Raw genomic sequence first — 15,675 nt, 5'->3', positions numbered from 1 at the left:
TTCCTCTAGCTCCTCCCCTCCATAGAATGTCTGTGTGCTCCTCTAGCTCCTCCCCTCCATAGAATGTCTGTGTTCCTCTAGCTCCTCCCCTCCATAGAATGTCTGTGTCCACCTCTAGCTCCTACCCTCCACAGAATGTCTGTGTGTTCCTCTAGCTCCTCCCCTCCATAGAATGTCTGTGTGTTCCTCTAGTTCCTCCTCTCCATAGAATGTCTGTGTTCCTCTAGCTCCTCCCCTCCATAGAATGTCTGTGTGTTCCTCTAGTTCCTCCCCTCCATAGAATGTCTGTGTGTTCCTCTAGCTCCTCCCCTCCATAGAATGTCTGTGTTCATCTAGATCCCCCCTCCATAGAATGTCTGTGTGTTCCTCTAGTTCCTCCCCTCCATAGAATGTCTGTGTGTTCCTCTAGTTCCTCCCCTCCATAGAATGTCTGTGTGTTCCTCTAGTTCCTCCCCTCCATAGAATGTCTGTGTGTTCCTCTAGCTCCTCCCCTCCATAGAATGTCTGTGTTCATCTAGATCCCCCCTCCATAGAATATCTGTGTGTTCCTCTAGTTCCTCCTCTCCATAGAATGTCTGTGTTCCTCTAGCTCCTCCCCTCCATAGAATGTCTGTGTGTTCCTCTAGTTCCTCCTCTCCATAGAATGTCTGTGTTCCTCTAGCTCCTCCCCTCCATAGAATGTCTGTGTGTTCCTCTAGCTCCTCCCCTCCATAGAATGTCTGTGTGTTCCTCTAGCTCCTCCCCTCCATAGAATGTCTGTGTGTTCCTCTAGCTCCTCCTCTCCATAGAATATCTGTGTGTTCCTCTAGCTCCCCCTCCATAGAATGTCTGTGTGTTCCTCTAGCTCCTCCCCTCCATAGAATGTCTGTGTGTTCCTCTAGCTCCTCCCCTCCATAGAATGTCTGTGTGTTCCTCTAGCTCCTCCCCTCCATAGAATGTCTGTGTGTTCCTCTAGCTCCTCCCCTCCATAGAATGTCTGTGTGTTCCTCTAGCTCCTCCCCTCCATAGAATGTCTGTTTGTTCCTCTAGCTCCTCCCCTCCATAGAATGTCTGTGTGTTCCTCTAGTTCCTCCCCTCCATAGAATGTCTGTGTTCCCCTAGCTCCTCCCCTCCATAGAATGTCTGTGTTCCTCTAGCTCCTTCCCTCCATAGAATGTCTGTGTGTTCCTCTAGCTCCTCCCCTCCATAGAATGTCTGTGTGTTCCTCTAGCTCCTCCCCTCCATAGAATGTCTGTGTTCCTCTAGCTCCTCCCCTCCATAGAATGTCTGTGTTCCTCTAGCTCCTCCCCTCCATAGAATGTCTGTGTGTTCCTCTAGCTCCTCCCTCCATAGAATGTCTGTGTTCCTCTAGCTCCTCCCCTCCATAGAATGTCTGTGTGTTCCTCTAGTTCCTCCCTCCATAGAATGTCTGTGTTCCTCTAGCTCCTCCCCTCCATAGAATGTCTGTGTGTTCCTCTAGTTCCTCCCCTCCATAGAATGTCTGTGTTCCCCTAGCTCCTCCCCTCCATAGAATGTCTGTGTTCCTCTAGCTCCTCCCCTCCATAGAATGTCTGTGTGTTCCTCTAGCTCCTCCCCTCCATAGAATGTCTGTGTGTTCCTCTAGCTCCTCCCCTCCATAGAATGTCTGTGTGTTCCTCTAGTTCCTCCCCTCCATAGAATGTCTGTGTGTTCCCCTAGCTCCTCCCCTCCATAGAATGTCTGTGTTCCTCTAGCTCCTCCCCTCCTTAGAATGTCTGTGTGTTCCTCTAGCTCCTCCCCTCCATAGAATGTCTGTGTGTTCCTCTAGCTCCTTCCCTCCATAGAATGTCTGTGTGTTCCTCTAGCTCCTCCCCTCCATAGAATGTCTGTGTGTTCCTCTAGCTCCTCTCCTCCATAGAATGTCTGTGTGTTCCTCTAGCTCCTCCCCTCCATAGAATGTCTGTGTGTTCCTCTAGTTCCTCCCCTCCATAGAATGTCTGTGTTCCCCTAGCTCCTCCCCTCCATAGAATGTCTGTGTTCCTCTAGCTCCTCCCCTCCATAGAATGTCTGTGTGTTCCTCTAGCTCCTCCCCTCCATAGAATGTCTGTGTGTTCCTCTAGCTCCTCCCCTCCATAGAATGTCTGTGTGTTCCTCTAGCTCCTCCCCTCTATAGAATGTCTGTGTTCCCCTAGCTCCTCCCCTCCATAAAATGTCTGTGTTCCTCTAGCTCCTCCCCTCCTTAGAATGTCTGTGTGTTCCTCTAGCTCCTCCCCTCCATAGAATGTCTGTGTGTTCCTCTAGCTCCTCCCCTCCATAGAATGTCTGTGTGTTCCTCTAGCTCCTCCCCTCCATAGAATGTCTGTGTTCCTCTAGCTCCTCCCCTCCATAGAATGTCTGTGTGTTCCTCTAGCTCCTCCCCTCCATAGAATGTCTGTGTGTTCCTCTAGCTCCTCTCCTCCATAGAATGTCTGTGTTCCTCTAGCTCCTCCCCTCCATAGAATGTCTGTGTTCCTCTAGCTCCTCCCCTCCATAGAATGTCTGTGTGTTCCTCTAGCTCCTCCCTCCATAGAATGTCTGTGTTCCTCTAGCTCCTCCCCTCCATAGAATGTCTGTGTGTTCCTCTAGCTCCTCCCCTCCATAGAATGTCTGTGTGTTCCTCTAGCTCCTCCCCTCCATAGAATGTCTGTGTTCCTCTAGCTCCTCCCCTCCATAGAATGTCTGTGTGTTCCTCTAGCTCCTCCCCTCCATAGAATGTCTGTGTGTTCCTCTAGCTCCTCCCCTCCTTAGAATGTCTGTGTGTTCCTCTAGCTCCTCCCCTCCATAGAATGTCTGTCTGTTCCTCTAGCTCCTCCCCTCCATAGAATGTCTGTGTGTTCCTCTAGCTCCTCCCCTCCATAGAATGTCTGTGTGTTCCTCTAGCTCCTCCCCTCCATAGAATGTCTGTGTGTTCTTCTAGCTCCTCCCCTCCATAGAATGTCTGTGTGTTCCTCTAGCTCCTCTCCTCCATAGAATGTCTGTGTTCCTCTAGCTCCTCCCCTCCATAGAATGTCTGTGTTCCTCTAGCTCCTCCCCTCCATAGAATGTCTGTGTGTTCCTCTAGCTCCTCTCCTCCATAGAATGTCTGTGTTCATCTAGCTCCTCCCTCCATAGAATGTCTGTGTTCCTCTAGCTCCTCCCCTCCATAGAATGTCTGTGTGTTCCTCTAGCTCCTCCTCTCCATAGAATGTCTGTGTGTTCCTCTAGCTCCTCCCCTCCATAGAATGTCTGTGTGTTCCTCTAGCTCCTCCCCTCCATAGAATGTCTGTGTGTTCCTCTAGCTCCTCCCCTCCATAGAATGTCTGTGTTCCTCTAGCTCCTCCCCTCCATAGAATGTCTGTGTGTTCCTCTAGCTCCTCCCCTCCATAGAATGTCTGTGTGTTCCTCTAGCTCCTCTCCTCCATAGAATGTCTGTGTTCCTCTAGCTCCTCCCCTCCATAGAATGTCTGTGTTCCTCTAGCTCCTCCCCTCCATAGAATGTCTGTGTGTTCCTCTAGCTCCTCCCTCCATAGAATGTCTGTGTTCCTCTAGCTCCTCCCCTCCATAGAATGTCTGTGTGTTCCTCTAGCTCCTCCCCTCCATAGAATGTCTGTGTGTTCCTCTAGCTCCTCCCCTCCATAGAATGTCTGTGTTCCTCTAGCTCCTCCCCTCCATAGAATGTCTGTGTGTTCCTCTAGCTCCTCCCCTCCATAGAATGTCTGTGTGTTCCTCTAGCTCCTCCCCTCCTTAGAATGTCTGTGTGTTCCTCTAGCTCCTCCCCTCCATAGAATGTCTGTCTGTTCCTCTAGCTCCTCCCCTCCATAGAATGTCTGTGTGTTCCTCTAGCTCCTCCCCTCCATAGAATGTCTGTGTGTTCCTCTAGCTCCTCCCCTCCATAGAATGTCTGTGTGTTCTTCTAGCTCCTCCCCTCCATAGAATGTCTGTGTGTTCCTCTAGCTCCTCTCCTCCATAGAATGTCTGTGTTCCTCTAGCTCCTCCCCTCCATAGAATGTCTGTGTTCCTCTAGCTCCTCCCCTCCATAGAATGTCTGTGTGTTCCTCTAGCTCCTCTCCTCCATAGAATGTCTGTGTTCATCTAGCTCCTCCCTCCATAGAATGTCTGTGTTCCTCTAGCTCCTCCCCTCCATAGAATGTCTGTGTGTTCCTCTAGCTCCTCCTCTCCATAGAATGTCTGTGTGTTCCTCTAGCTCCTCCCCTCCATAGAATGTCTGTGTTCCTCTAGCTCCTCCCCTCCTTAGAATGTCTGTGTGTTCCTCTAGCTCCTCCCCTCCATAGAATGTGTGTGTTCCTCTACCTCCTCCCCTCTATAGAATGTCTGTGTGTTCCTCTAGCAATGAAATCTAGAAATGAAAAGTAAAATGGCAGTTACTCTCTAAGGTGCTATTATACTTGCTGGCCCCAACTCCCTCATACACATGGATGCTCAGCTCAGCTGAGCGTTCATGTGTTCTCTATGGGGAGAGTAGAATAAGCTACTGCCGGACAGCTCTTCCTGGTGATCAAATGGATTAGGCGTCTGAATTCAAATTGGGGGGAGACCCCCAGACTTAGACCACAGCTCCACTATCAGTATTCGGTCAGTATTTTTTCTCAGGAGTGGGAGCCAAAACCAGGAGTGGGTGATAAATGCAGAATTGGTGACTTGTTTCTATTATACCTTTTCTCTAATTGTTCCTTATCTGCTTTTGGCTCCTACTCCTGAGAAAAAAATGCTGACCGAATACTGACCAAATACTGATAGTGGGGCCGTGGCCTTATTAAGAGGTCGGGCCATCCCACTGAATTGAGAAAATTTGGCAAACTTTAAACTAATTTGTATGGCGGCCTTTAGGGAAAGTGAGTCTTGTTTCTGGTTTCCCACCCCTCAGTGTCTAGGTATCGTTCTCCCTCAAGGGAGGAATCGGAAGTACAAGGGGTGAGGAGCCTGCTGGCCACACTGGGAGGAATATTAAGGGCACAACGTGGATATAGCATCACCACTCCTGGGGCACTACTGCATCCATTGGCTTCACTCGAGTGTCTGGGTACAATGCAATGCCTTTTTTTCCCCTGTGGGGGCACTGCAAGAAAATGTTTAAGGTTCATCTACAGATTAGAGCTGGGACACTTTATGATCTTCTTATTACTGGATGACCCTTTTATTAAAAAGTCATTGTCCAATGTTGAGAACCCCTTTAGGCTTTTCTAAAAAGGAGCTTTCGGATGGGAATGAGCCTTTTTATTAATTATGGAGCGATACCTGGCGAAGGTTACCGGCGATTATTGAAGGAGTCAGGTGTCTTCATCACTCTTCTGCTGCTGTTGCCGGGTCCTCATAACTGTAAACCTTCGCTTTTTTTTTTTCTTCGGGGTATTTTTTTTTTTAACGCCAGCATATGTTTCCCATATTCCCTAAAACCAATGACTTCCGCACATTTACACTATGTCTTTTTCTATACTTCACGTCTCTCCTTCCAGCCGCCGTCCTTCCCCGGATCAGATCTTCATGCCTTGCGTCCATTTATCAGTCGAGGGCTTAAGGCAGACAGAAAGTTGAAGTGTCAGGCCGGTCATGGCTGATTTCTCCAGCATCACTCCCTTCTCAATCCATTTACCTTTTACGCGACGGTTCTGTAATCCGGCGAGTCAGCCGCTGCCTCCTGCTGTTGTTCCCAAACCTCAAACATTTTTCCCTTTAAATCTTTCTAAGCCTTATGGGGCACATATCAGCGTCTCGCCCCCGTGGGGATCTCTCTATGAAACGTTAGCAGCCCGGCCGCTAAATGTAAGCAGATGGACGAGCTTTGAAGAACGCCACAGTCGTACAGACTCGCGGAAAGAGGAGAGAAAGCGCCGTTGTGCTTCACCTTCCCAATATAAGCAAAGGGGAGAAGTAAGCCGGGACTTTACAACCGGCGCTGGGCCCCGGTGATTGAAGTATTTGCTGGGAAGTTACAGATCATTGTTTTGTATAAGCTGAAATAGAAAAGCTAGACATAAAGAAAAAGCTCCGATGTAGCAGAGCCGGGTATAACAAACCCAGCTCTGCTACATCTGTATTTAAAGAGCTCTCCTGACAAGTCTCTTTTAATTATTATTTATGTTCTCCATAAAATAACGATTCTGAAGCAGCTTTTCATGTAGCTCTGCACTGTGCCGTCCCCCTGTTATTACTCCTGGAAATGTAGGAATAATTTGATCATTGAATATTACCATTTCAGTCATAGGGGGGTGTGCCGTCTGCACACTGACTCTGTCAGCACTGAAAAGTGTAGGGAAGCACCTCCAACTGGCGACACCCAGTCTGATACTCTCAGCTCTGATTGGACAATTTGAGGCTCTGTAGGGACGCACCCCCAAATTCAGCTCTGATTGGACAGTGTGAAAGAGTACAGAGACACACCCCCAACTGGTAACACCCAGTCTTATATTGTCAGCTCTGATTGGACAGTGTGAAAGAGTACAGAGACACACCCCCAACTGGTAACACCCGGTCTTATATTGTTAGCTCTGATTGGACAGTGTGAAAGAGTACAGAGTCACACCCCCAACTGGTAACACCCGGTCTGATGCTGTCAGCTCTGATTGGACAATGTGAAAGAGTACAGAGACACACCCCCAACTGGTAACACCCAGTCTGATGCTGTCAGCTCTGATTGGACAATGTGAAAGAGTACAGAGACACACCCCCAACTGGTAACACCCGGTCTTATATTGTCAGCTCTGATTGGACAGTGTGAAAGAGTGCAGAGACACAACCCCAACTGGTAACACCCAGTCTTATAGTGTCAGCTCTGATTGGACAGTGTGAAAGAGTACAGAGTCACACCCCCAACTGGTAACACCCGGTCGGATATTGTCAGCTCTGATTGGACAATGTGAAAGAGTACAGAGACACACCCCCAACTGGTAACACCCGGTCTTATATTGTCAGCTCTGATTGGACAGTGTGAAAGAGTACAGAGTCACACCCCCACCTGGTAACACCCGGTCTTATATTGTCAGCTCTGATTGGACAATGTGAAAGAGTACAGAGTCACACCCCCACCTGGTAACACCCAGTCTGATGCTGTCAGCTCTGATTGGACAATGTGAAAGAGTACAGAGACACAACCCCAACTGGTAACACCCAGTCTGATGCTGTCAGCTCTGATTGGACAATTTAAAGCTCTGTAGGAACACACTCCCAACTGGGGACACCAAGTGCGAGACCATCAGCTCTGATTGGACAGTGAGAGGGCAGAGACACACCCCCAACTGGTAACACCCGGTCGGATATTGTCAGCTCTGATTGGACAGTGTGAAAGAGTGCAGAGACACACCCCCAACTGGTAACACCCGGTCTTATATTGTCAGCTCTGATTGGACAGTGTGAAAGAGTGCAGAGACACAACCCCAACTGGTAACACCCAGTCTTATAGTGTGAGCTCTGATTGGACAATGTGAAAGAGTACAGAGACACAGCCCCAACTGGTAACACCCAGTCTGATGCTGTCAGCTCTGATTGGACAATTTAAAGCTCTGTAGGAACACACTCCCAATTGGGGACACCAAGTGCGAGACCATCAGCTCTGATTGGACAGTGAGAGGGCAGAGACACACCCCCAACTGGTAACACCCGGTCTTATATTGTCAGCTCTGATTGGACAGTGTGAAAGAGTACAGAGTCACACCCCCACCTGGTAACACCCGGTCTTATATTGTCAGCTCTGATTGGACAGTGTGAAAGAGTGCAGAGACACAACCCCAACTGGTAACACCCAGTCTTATAGTGTCAGCTCTGATTGGACAATGTGAAAGAGTACAGAGACACACCCCCAACTGGTAACACCCAGTCTTATATTGTCAGCTCTGATTGGACAGTGTGAAAGAGTGCAGAGACACAACCCCAACTGGTAACACCCAGTCTTATAGTGTCAGCTCTGATTGGACAATGTGAAAGAGTACAGAGTCACACCCCCAACTGGTAACACCCGGTCTGATGCTGTCAGCTCTGATTGGACAATGTGAAAGAGTACAGAGACACACCCCCAACTGGTAACACCCATTCTGATGCTGTCAGCTCTGATTGGACAATGTGAAAGAGTACAGAGACACACCCCCAACTGGTAACACCCGGTCTTATATTGTCAGCTCTGATTGGACAGTGTGAAAGAGTACAGAGTCACACCCCCACCTGGTAACACCCGGTCTTATATTGTCAGCTCTGATTGGACAGTGTGAAAGAGTGCAGAGACACAACCCCAACTGGTAACACCCAGTCTTATAGTGTCAGCTCTGATTGGACAATGTGAAAGAGTACAGAGACACAACCCCAACTGGTAACATCCAGTCTGATGCTGTCAGCTCTGATTGGACAATTTAAAGCTCTGTAGGAACACACTCCCAACTGGGGACACCAAGTGCGAGACCATCAGCTCTGATTGGACAGTGAGAGGGCAGAGACACACCCCCAACTGGTAACACCCGGTCGGATATTGTCAGCTCTGATTGGACAGTGTGAAAGAGTGCAGAGACACACCCTCAACTGGTAACACCCAGTCGGATATTGTCAGCTCTGATTGGACAGTGTGAAAGAGTGCAGAGACACACCCCCAACTGGTAACACCCGGTCTTATATTGTCAGCTCTGATTGGACAGTGTGAAAGAGTGCAGAGACACAACCCCAACTGGTAACACCCAGTCTTATAGTGTGAGCTCTGATTGGACAATGTGAAAGAGTACAGAGACACAACCCCAACTGGTAACACCCAGTCTGATGCTGTCAGCTCTGATTGGACAATTTAAAGCTCTGTAGGAACACACTCCCAACTGGGGACACCAAGTGCGAGACCATCAGCTCTGATTGGACAGTGAGAGGGCAGAGACACACCCCCAACTGGTAACACCCGGTCGGATATTGTCAGCTCTGATTGGACAGTGTGAAAGAGTGCAGAGACACACCCTCAACTGGTAACACCCGGTCGGATATTGTCAGCTCTGATTGGACAGTGTGAAAGAGTGCAGAGACACACCCCCACCTGGTAACACCCGGTCTTATATTGTCAGCTCTGATTGGACAGTGTGAAAGAGTGCAGAGACACAACCCCAACTGGTAACACCCGGTCGGATATTGTCAGCTCTGAATGGACAGTGTGAAAGAGTGCAGAGACACACCCTCAACTGGTAACACCCGGTCGGATATTGTCAGCTCTGATTGGACAGTGTGAAATATTGCAGAGACACACCCCCAACTGGTAACAACCGGTCGGATATTGTCAGCTCTGATTGGACAGTGTGAAAGAGTACAGAGACACACCCCCAACTGGTAACACCCGGTCGGATATTGTCAGCTCTGATTGGACAGTGTGAAAATGGGCTGGGACACCAATTCCTACTGGTAACACCAAGTTTAATACTGTCAGCTCTGATTGGACAGTGTGAGGATGTGCAGGGACACACCCCCAACTGGTGACACCCAGTCTGATATTGTCAGCTCTGATTGGGCAGTGTAAGAGTTTGCAGGACCACATCCCCCCAACTAGTAACACCCAGTTGTCAATTTTAAATTTTTTTATTTTGTGGGAGGAATAAAGGGAACAAAACAAAGCAAAATTATAAGAAATGATACTCATATGTAATACGAGTATTTACTAGAACACACTAGTTTCTCTTCCATACAATAGTGACTATGAAATTTTTAGTATTAATTTCTAATAAAGTTATCATTAAGGCCCTCACACACATTAGCTGGCGGACGAATGACTGTTTGGCCAATGGCAATTTTCGCTGACGCCTTGATACAAATGAACGTGAAAGAGAGTTGCTCGCAGACTCCCCTGGCACCGGCCTATCACAGCGCAGAACCATAGGATTGGCCATCGGAGATCCTACAGACCAAATCCTACTCGGCCCAACAACTTCTGTTAGGGTAGAGTCGAGAAGCCCCCATACATATTAGATTTTTGTCCAATCCCACCGATATTAGTGGATTTTTTGTACTGGTTGACCAGCAGCTACTGGAGTAATTTCTTAATATACAGCTAAAATATAGAAGAGCAATAAGAATAAACCTTATAAAACCAGTGCTCCTCTTTCCCTGCACGCCCTTGGCTGGGTACCTAAATATTCGTAGCCATTTCTGTAATACTGTGGCACTGGCTTCTGGCGGACTGGTCTGGGAAAGCACTTGCTGATAAACTTCCTAAAATGTTACAATAGAAATACTAACAACGCGTTTCGAGACCTGACTACCTTAATGAACCTGAGGAAAAGTCTTGACCTGTATCGAAACGCGTCACTCTTATTTCAATACTAAATTGTTCTGCATTGTAACAAGTTCTTGGGACTCAATATACGTTTTTTTAGGGTTTGACCTAAAACGATAAATGCCCATTAGACCTTTTAGCCTGAATATTGAGCACCTTTCGCATTTCAGCCTGAAACCATGAAGAGATGCTACAACTGGTTTGAGTAAAGTTACTGCTAAACTTTTCTACTGCACTCGTGCCCGGCACAGATCCTGGAGAAGTCATGGATGAAAATCAGATCTGATCTGATGGCCTAACCGCCTTGATGTCCATGAATGCCGAAACATTGTTAGTGCCCGTCTATAGCAATAGCTACAGAACTCCAGAATAAATGGGCATTCTTCATGATCTACTTGTCTGGAAGGTGTTATGGTTGCCATTTAATCTTCTCAGGCCAGAGGTCTTGGTTTTGGCTTGACCACCACAGCCCATGAGATACATGGTGGTCACGACGCGTTTCACTCTTTATTGACCTAAAATGAGTGGATGGGTAGAGCTAAGAGAGTAAACCCCAACATAGACAGATTGGATGGGCAAAATGTGTCCTTTGTTATTTTCGTCTTGATCGGTGGTGTACAAGGATCTTCATTAACTTGCCATATGTTGAGGAAATGGAACAGTTGTGTTATCGTAGGGTATTGCGGTGATGCGTCAAGGGGGTGGGTGCAATTTTCTGTTGATCTGTACCTAAATTTTCTTTAATTGCCCCCTTACAGGATATTGAATTAAAGGTGAAGTGGCCAAACGATATATATTACAGTAATCTGATGAAGCTCGGGGGAGTCCTGGTCAACTCGACACTCATGGGAAACACGTTTCATATATTGATCGGTATGAAAGCTGCTTCATGTGCAAGCTCTATATGGGGTCTATAAGTGTTTAATTATTGGTATTAAAAAAAAATAATTGATTTTGTCCCTATGACAAACATGACGTGCCAAAGCATACGTCAGGAATTGCGAATGTAGATACAGCAAATTTCCTAAAATCAGGGTTGTGGTTTCCAGAAATATCAGAATAATATAACCTCATACTTTCAGGCAGATTTGTCATAAGATTTTCCGATACAAACTGCACACACTATTAAATAACTCTCTTAGACCCGATGAAGCTGGTGCACTTACTGTGATAAACTATATTAAAATGACAGTATAATCCTTTTGGAAAGTTTTCCCACCTAATATTCAAGTGACCCTAAAATTATCTTCTTAGTATCAGATTTATACAGTCCTTCTGACTTGAATTTTCAAAGTAAGTGCACCATCCTCATCAGGTCTAAGATTTATTTTATTTTTTTTTTAATTTATGCAGTTTGTGAAATCTGTTGACATATTTGCATTAATTTAAGACATTCCCAAGGATTTTGGATATAAAATATACTTAGACAAACAATGTGACCCTAAGGGGTCTCTATTTCGGAAGTCTTGTCAAATAGCCCAGAGTAGAAATTGGCTACAAAGAGCGTGACTCTTACAGAGGACCCATGTTGTCCATACATGACATGGAGAGTCATTAATTTCTATAGACAGCATGTAATACTTCATTTCTCCTGTGGTGGCACTGCAGGGAAATTAAGCACTTAGTATCAGGATCCTCCATAAACAATCCTGTGATCAGGTTGGTTTTTAAAGAGATTATTCACTACTCTACAACCCTTTCTTAAATGCTAAGGTGCCACAGATAAAATAAAAAAAAAACACACAAACTACCCTCCCGGACTGGCGCTGTTCCAGCAATGTTGATGCGATCTCTCCCAGTGGTCATATGACATTTTTAGGACTGCTGCAGCCAAACAGCTGAGCTGCAGCCTTCACTGTTCCATCACACAGAAGTGTGAAGGCTGCATCCAATCAGCGGTGGCTGATTAGCTGCAGCAGTCCTAATAATGACTGCCGGGAGAGATCGCTCCAACATCGCTGGAACAGCGTCGGTCTGGAAGTAGAATCTAGTTTGTTTTTTTTAATTTGGGGCACCTTAGCATTTAAGAAGGCATAGCGGACAGCTTCTTCAAGAGGCCACTGAAAATGGATAGTCCCTTTAAGTGATATATTTAAAATATATCAGTTACAGTAACCCATTAACACCCAGAGTTTGCAATACGGTTTTCTCATTGGTGTAAGGTCGTAATGCTTTTATATATATATTTTTTTTACTTTTCCTACTAGGTTGTGGGTTTAATGTCACGAACAGTAACCCGACGATCTGCATCAATGATCTCATCCATGAGCACAACAAGAGATACAGAACAAATATTGATCCGCTCAGGGTGGATACATTGATCGCTCGCTCGGTGACCGCTCTGGAGAGGCTCATTCATATATTCCAGGAGGAAGGACCCGATGCTATTCTGCCCGTCTATTATAAATATTGGGTGCACAGGTGAGTGTGACAAACATTGTGCAGGTCCCCATTGTCTCATATGGGGTAAAAGTTCACCGGCTGAAGAATTGCGTGAAGAAATATCTAGATAACTTATCACAGCCTCGGCCTGCTCTTTGGTCTGGGATTAGGCACTGCTGATTCTGAATTATACGTGTGTCACTCATATTTCTGGCATCCATCTTCAAGATAAGGGCATTGTCCATAATGGATGGGTAAACAAGGTCCTCTCCGTGGACACTTCACTGGTCCCTGACCATGGAAATAGTTATGGGGTCCTGACGTGAAGAGCAATGGCCCATACAAAAAAAAATGATGTTTTTGGGTTTGGTAATAATGGTGCTTATTATAGAGATTGATGACTAATTAAACTACATTTTTGGGGGCCATAACCATTGCTTTTGTTATCTGATTTTATTGGTCCCCGATGGTCTTCCATTGTCCTAGCTGGGATGAACAGGATTAGAAAAACATGGCTGCTCTCTTTGAAAAATAGTGTCATAGATATGGAGGCTGGAGTGGAAGTCAGCTCTATTCACTTAGATGGAGCTGTAATGCTAGATTTAACCTGTGGACAGGTGTGGAGCTGTTTTCGGGGAAAATAAAAAAGAAAAGTGGATCAAATTGCTGCTAGATGTATGGCAGGACTTGGGACCCCCTGTCATCCCTGCCATATGCAAACGGAAGGTTCCTAGAGAGGACCGCATAATTTTGCAGGACCCGGGTCTAGTTGTCAGCCCTGAGCCTTGCCATTATCCCTCATTCTTCTTATGATTAGCCGGCCTAGTGCAACATATCTGCAAATGATGATGTCGTACCAGGCCCGCTAATCAGGAGTCGTGGAGAATGGCAAGTAGGAGGCTTCCAGTGGCCACGGAATACTGCCCTGACCGCCAGCCCCTGGTCCTGAAAATCAATTCAGTCATCTCCAGTAAATCTTAAAAAGAGATTTTTCCTCTATGTACATTTATTAGGGTTTGCCCGACCCTTGGAACACCTATGATTCCCTAAAATCAAGGGAACCCTGTGCCTCATCCAAGCCCTGTGCCCCGTTCCCCCTTTGGTTCTCCTGAGTTTTTGCTTGGCATTTCTTGGCAATTCACATCACCACCACTGGGCGACTACATAGACACGCAGAGCATAAACATCTCCCAACAAAGTATCTCAAAATCATGTTCCTTTTTTTCATATCTACTGACAAAAAATGGCAATGCCAAGAGTTAACTCTTCACCCCCTATCTTTTTGTATTTTTTTGTTTTTAGTGGGCAGCAGATTCGACTCGGAGGTGAGGATGGCCCTTTAGCTTGGATCGTTGGCGTAGATGACTCTGGGTTTCTCCAGATTCTCCAAGAAGGGAAAGAAGTTGTCACCGTCCATCCTGATGGCAACTCCTTTGACATGATCAGAAACTTGATTATACCGAAGTCTTCCTGACCCGGACACAGGAGTGCTGTGTGTTTCTCCTAAACGTAGACATTCCCATGATCGGTGACCGGCGGCGGCGGCCACTGTCTGAAATAGATATATTTTTTAATACCACGTGGACGGTTATAGGTTATTTCTCTAATGTTTGGATGTATTAACCCTTTCTTAGTTTTCCTTTATTGTGCGTTTCTATATCATCCATGGAAATGCTGTATATTAGCGGGGTGTACTCTCTTAGGGACTTGTTTACAGGAATTTGGGGGAATTGGGGCTTTGGATGCGCTCAAATAAACTTGTAATTACCGTGCAAATAAAGGAAAATTATTCTTGGTTTGATAAAGGTTTATTGGTGGGTTCACTACTTATTTCACTCCTTATATTGAGGCATGGATTACACCTCTATCTCTCTCGGGTCACATATGGGGTCATACCTGTCAAATTTGGTTAACACTGGGTAGGTATGGCTTCGATGCCAGATACCAAAAAAAAAACGTCACATTGAAGGAATTTGGATTATAGCAATATTTGATTTTATGCAAATAAAGCATATGAATATATATTTTTTATTACTTAAATGCATGTATTTTGGAATAAAAATAATTTTTGCAATTTGGTTTCATTAAAAATTTTGCACTGTTTGCCTTTTATAGGCTTTTTGTTTCCCTACACGTTGCTGCTGCAGAACGAGTTAACTGAGGATCTGATAGCGAGCTCATAAGGACCACATCAACTTGGAGCTGAAGTTTCATGTGGACATAAAATCAGCTGAGAGGAGCGTAGAAAGACAAAAAAAAAGTCACAAACTCCCCATCAAGAATGAGCTCACTGACAGATTATAAGATAACTCATTGTGCAGCCAGCAATGTGCAGCAAAACAAAGACCCTGTTAAAGCCAAAGAGCGCTTGCTTTAACGTTTTTAATGGAACTCAACTGCAAAAATGATTTTTTTAGCCCAAAATACAGGCATTTAAGTAAAAGAAAAAAATTATAAGGAGAGCATGCGTATCTCTCGCTGTGCAATATAATATTGTTATCGCTGTAAAATATATATATTTACATATACGGTTAGGTTTAAAAGTATTAGAACAGTGACCGATTCTTCGTGATTTCAGCTCTGCAGGCCTCTATTTTGGATTTAAAATGAAACCTCTGGGATGCTATTGAAGTGGAGACTTTCAGGTTTAATTAAAGGGGTTGAACAAAAATATCCTGTGAAACGTTTAGGAATTTCAGCCATTTTCCTACAAAGTCTCCTCATTTCAGGGGCTCAAAAGTAATTGGACAAATTAACTTTATCATTAATAAAAATTTAATTCTTAATACTTTGTAGAGAATCCTTTGCAGGCAATGATTACCTGAAGTCTGGAAGCAATGGACGTCACCAGACGCTGGGTTCCTCCTCTGTGAGGCTTTGCCGCCTTTACTGCAGATGACTTCAGTTGTTGCTTGTTTGTGGGCTCGGCCATTGCAGAATATTCCACTTCTTTGCTTTCGCAGGATGTTTTGAGTCATTGTCCATCTGTCCTGTGAAGCGCCGTCCAGTCAACCTTGCTGCATGTAGTTGAATCTGAGCAGAAAGTATCGGTACCTGTACACACAGAATACATC

General features: G+C 45.8%; 1 protein-coding gene across 3 annotated transcripts in view; it reads left to right on the top strand.

The window, feature by feature from the left end:
* The window catches only part of HLCS (holocarboxylase synthetase), a 159,914-nt gene extending 144,738 nt beyond the window's left edge, over positions 1–15,176 (top strand). For all 3 annotated transcript variants that reach the window (XM_073668391.1, XM_073668392.1, XM_073668393.1), the window contains 3 exons: positions 10,978–11,092; positions 12,427–12,640; positions 13,904–15,176. In XM_073668391.1, the coding sequence (XP_073524492.1) occupies positions 10,978–11,092; positions 12,427–12,640; positions 13,904–14,075 (501 nt within the window). In that variant the 3' untranslated portion in view covers positions 14,076–15,176. The remainder of the gene's footprint in view (positions 1–10,977; positions 11,093–12,426; positions 12,641–13,903) is intronic.
* Positions 15,177–15,675: the final 499 nt, after the last annotated feature.

Source organism: Phyllobates terribilis, unplaced genomic scaffold, assembly GCF_046119375.1.
Source record: "Phyllobates terribilis strain yellow unplaced genomic scaffold, ASM4611937v1 Scaffold_2__4_contigs__length_985480577, whole genome shotgun sequence".
Taxonomy (NCBI): Eukaryota; Metazoa; Chordata; class Amphibia; order Anura; family Dendrobatidae; genus Phyllobates; species Phyllobates terribilis.
Note: the sequence above shows the minus strand (reverse complement) of the source record. Positions and strands in the feature narration are given on the sequence as shown.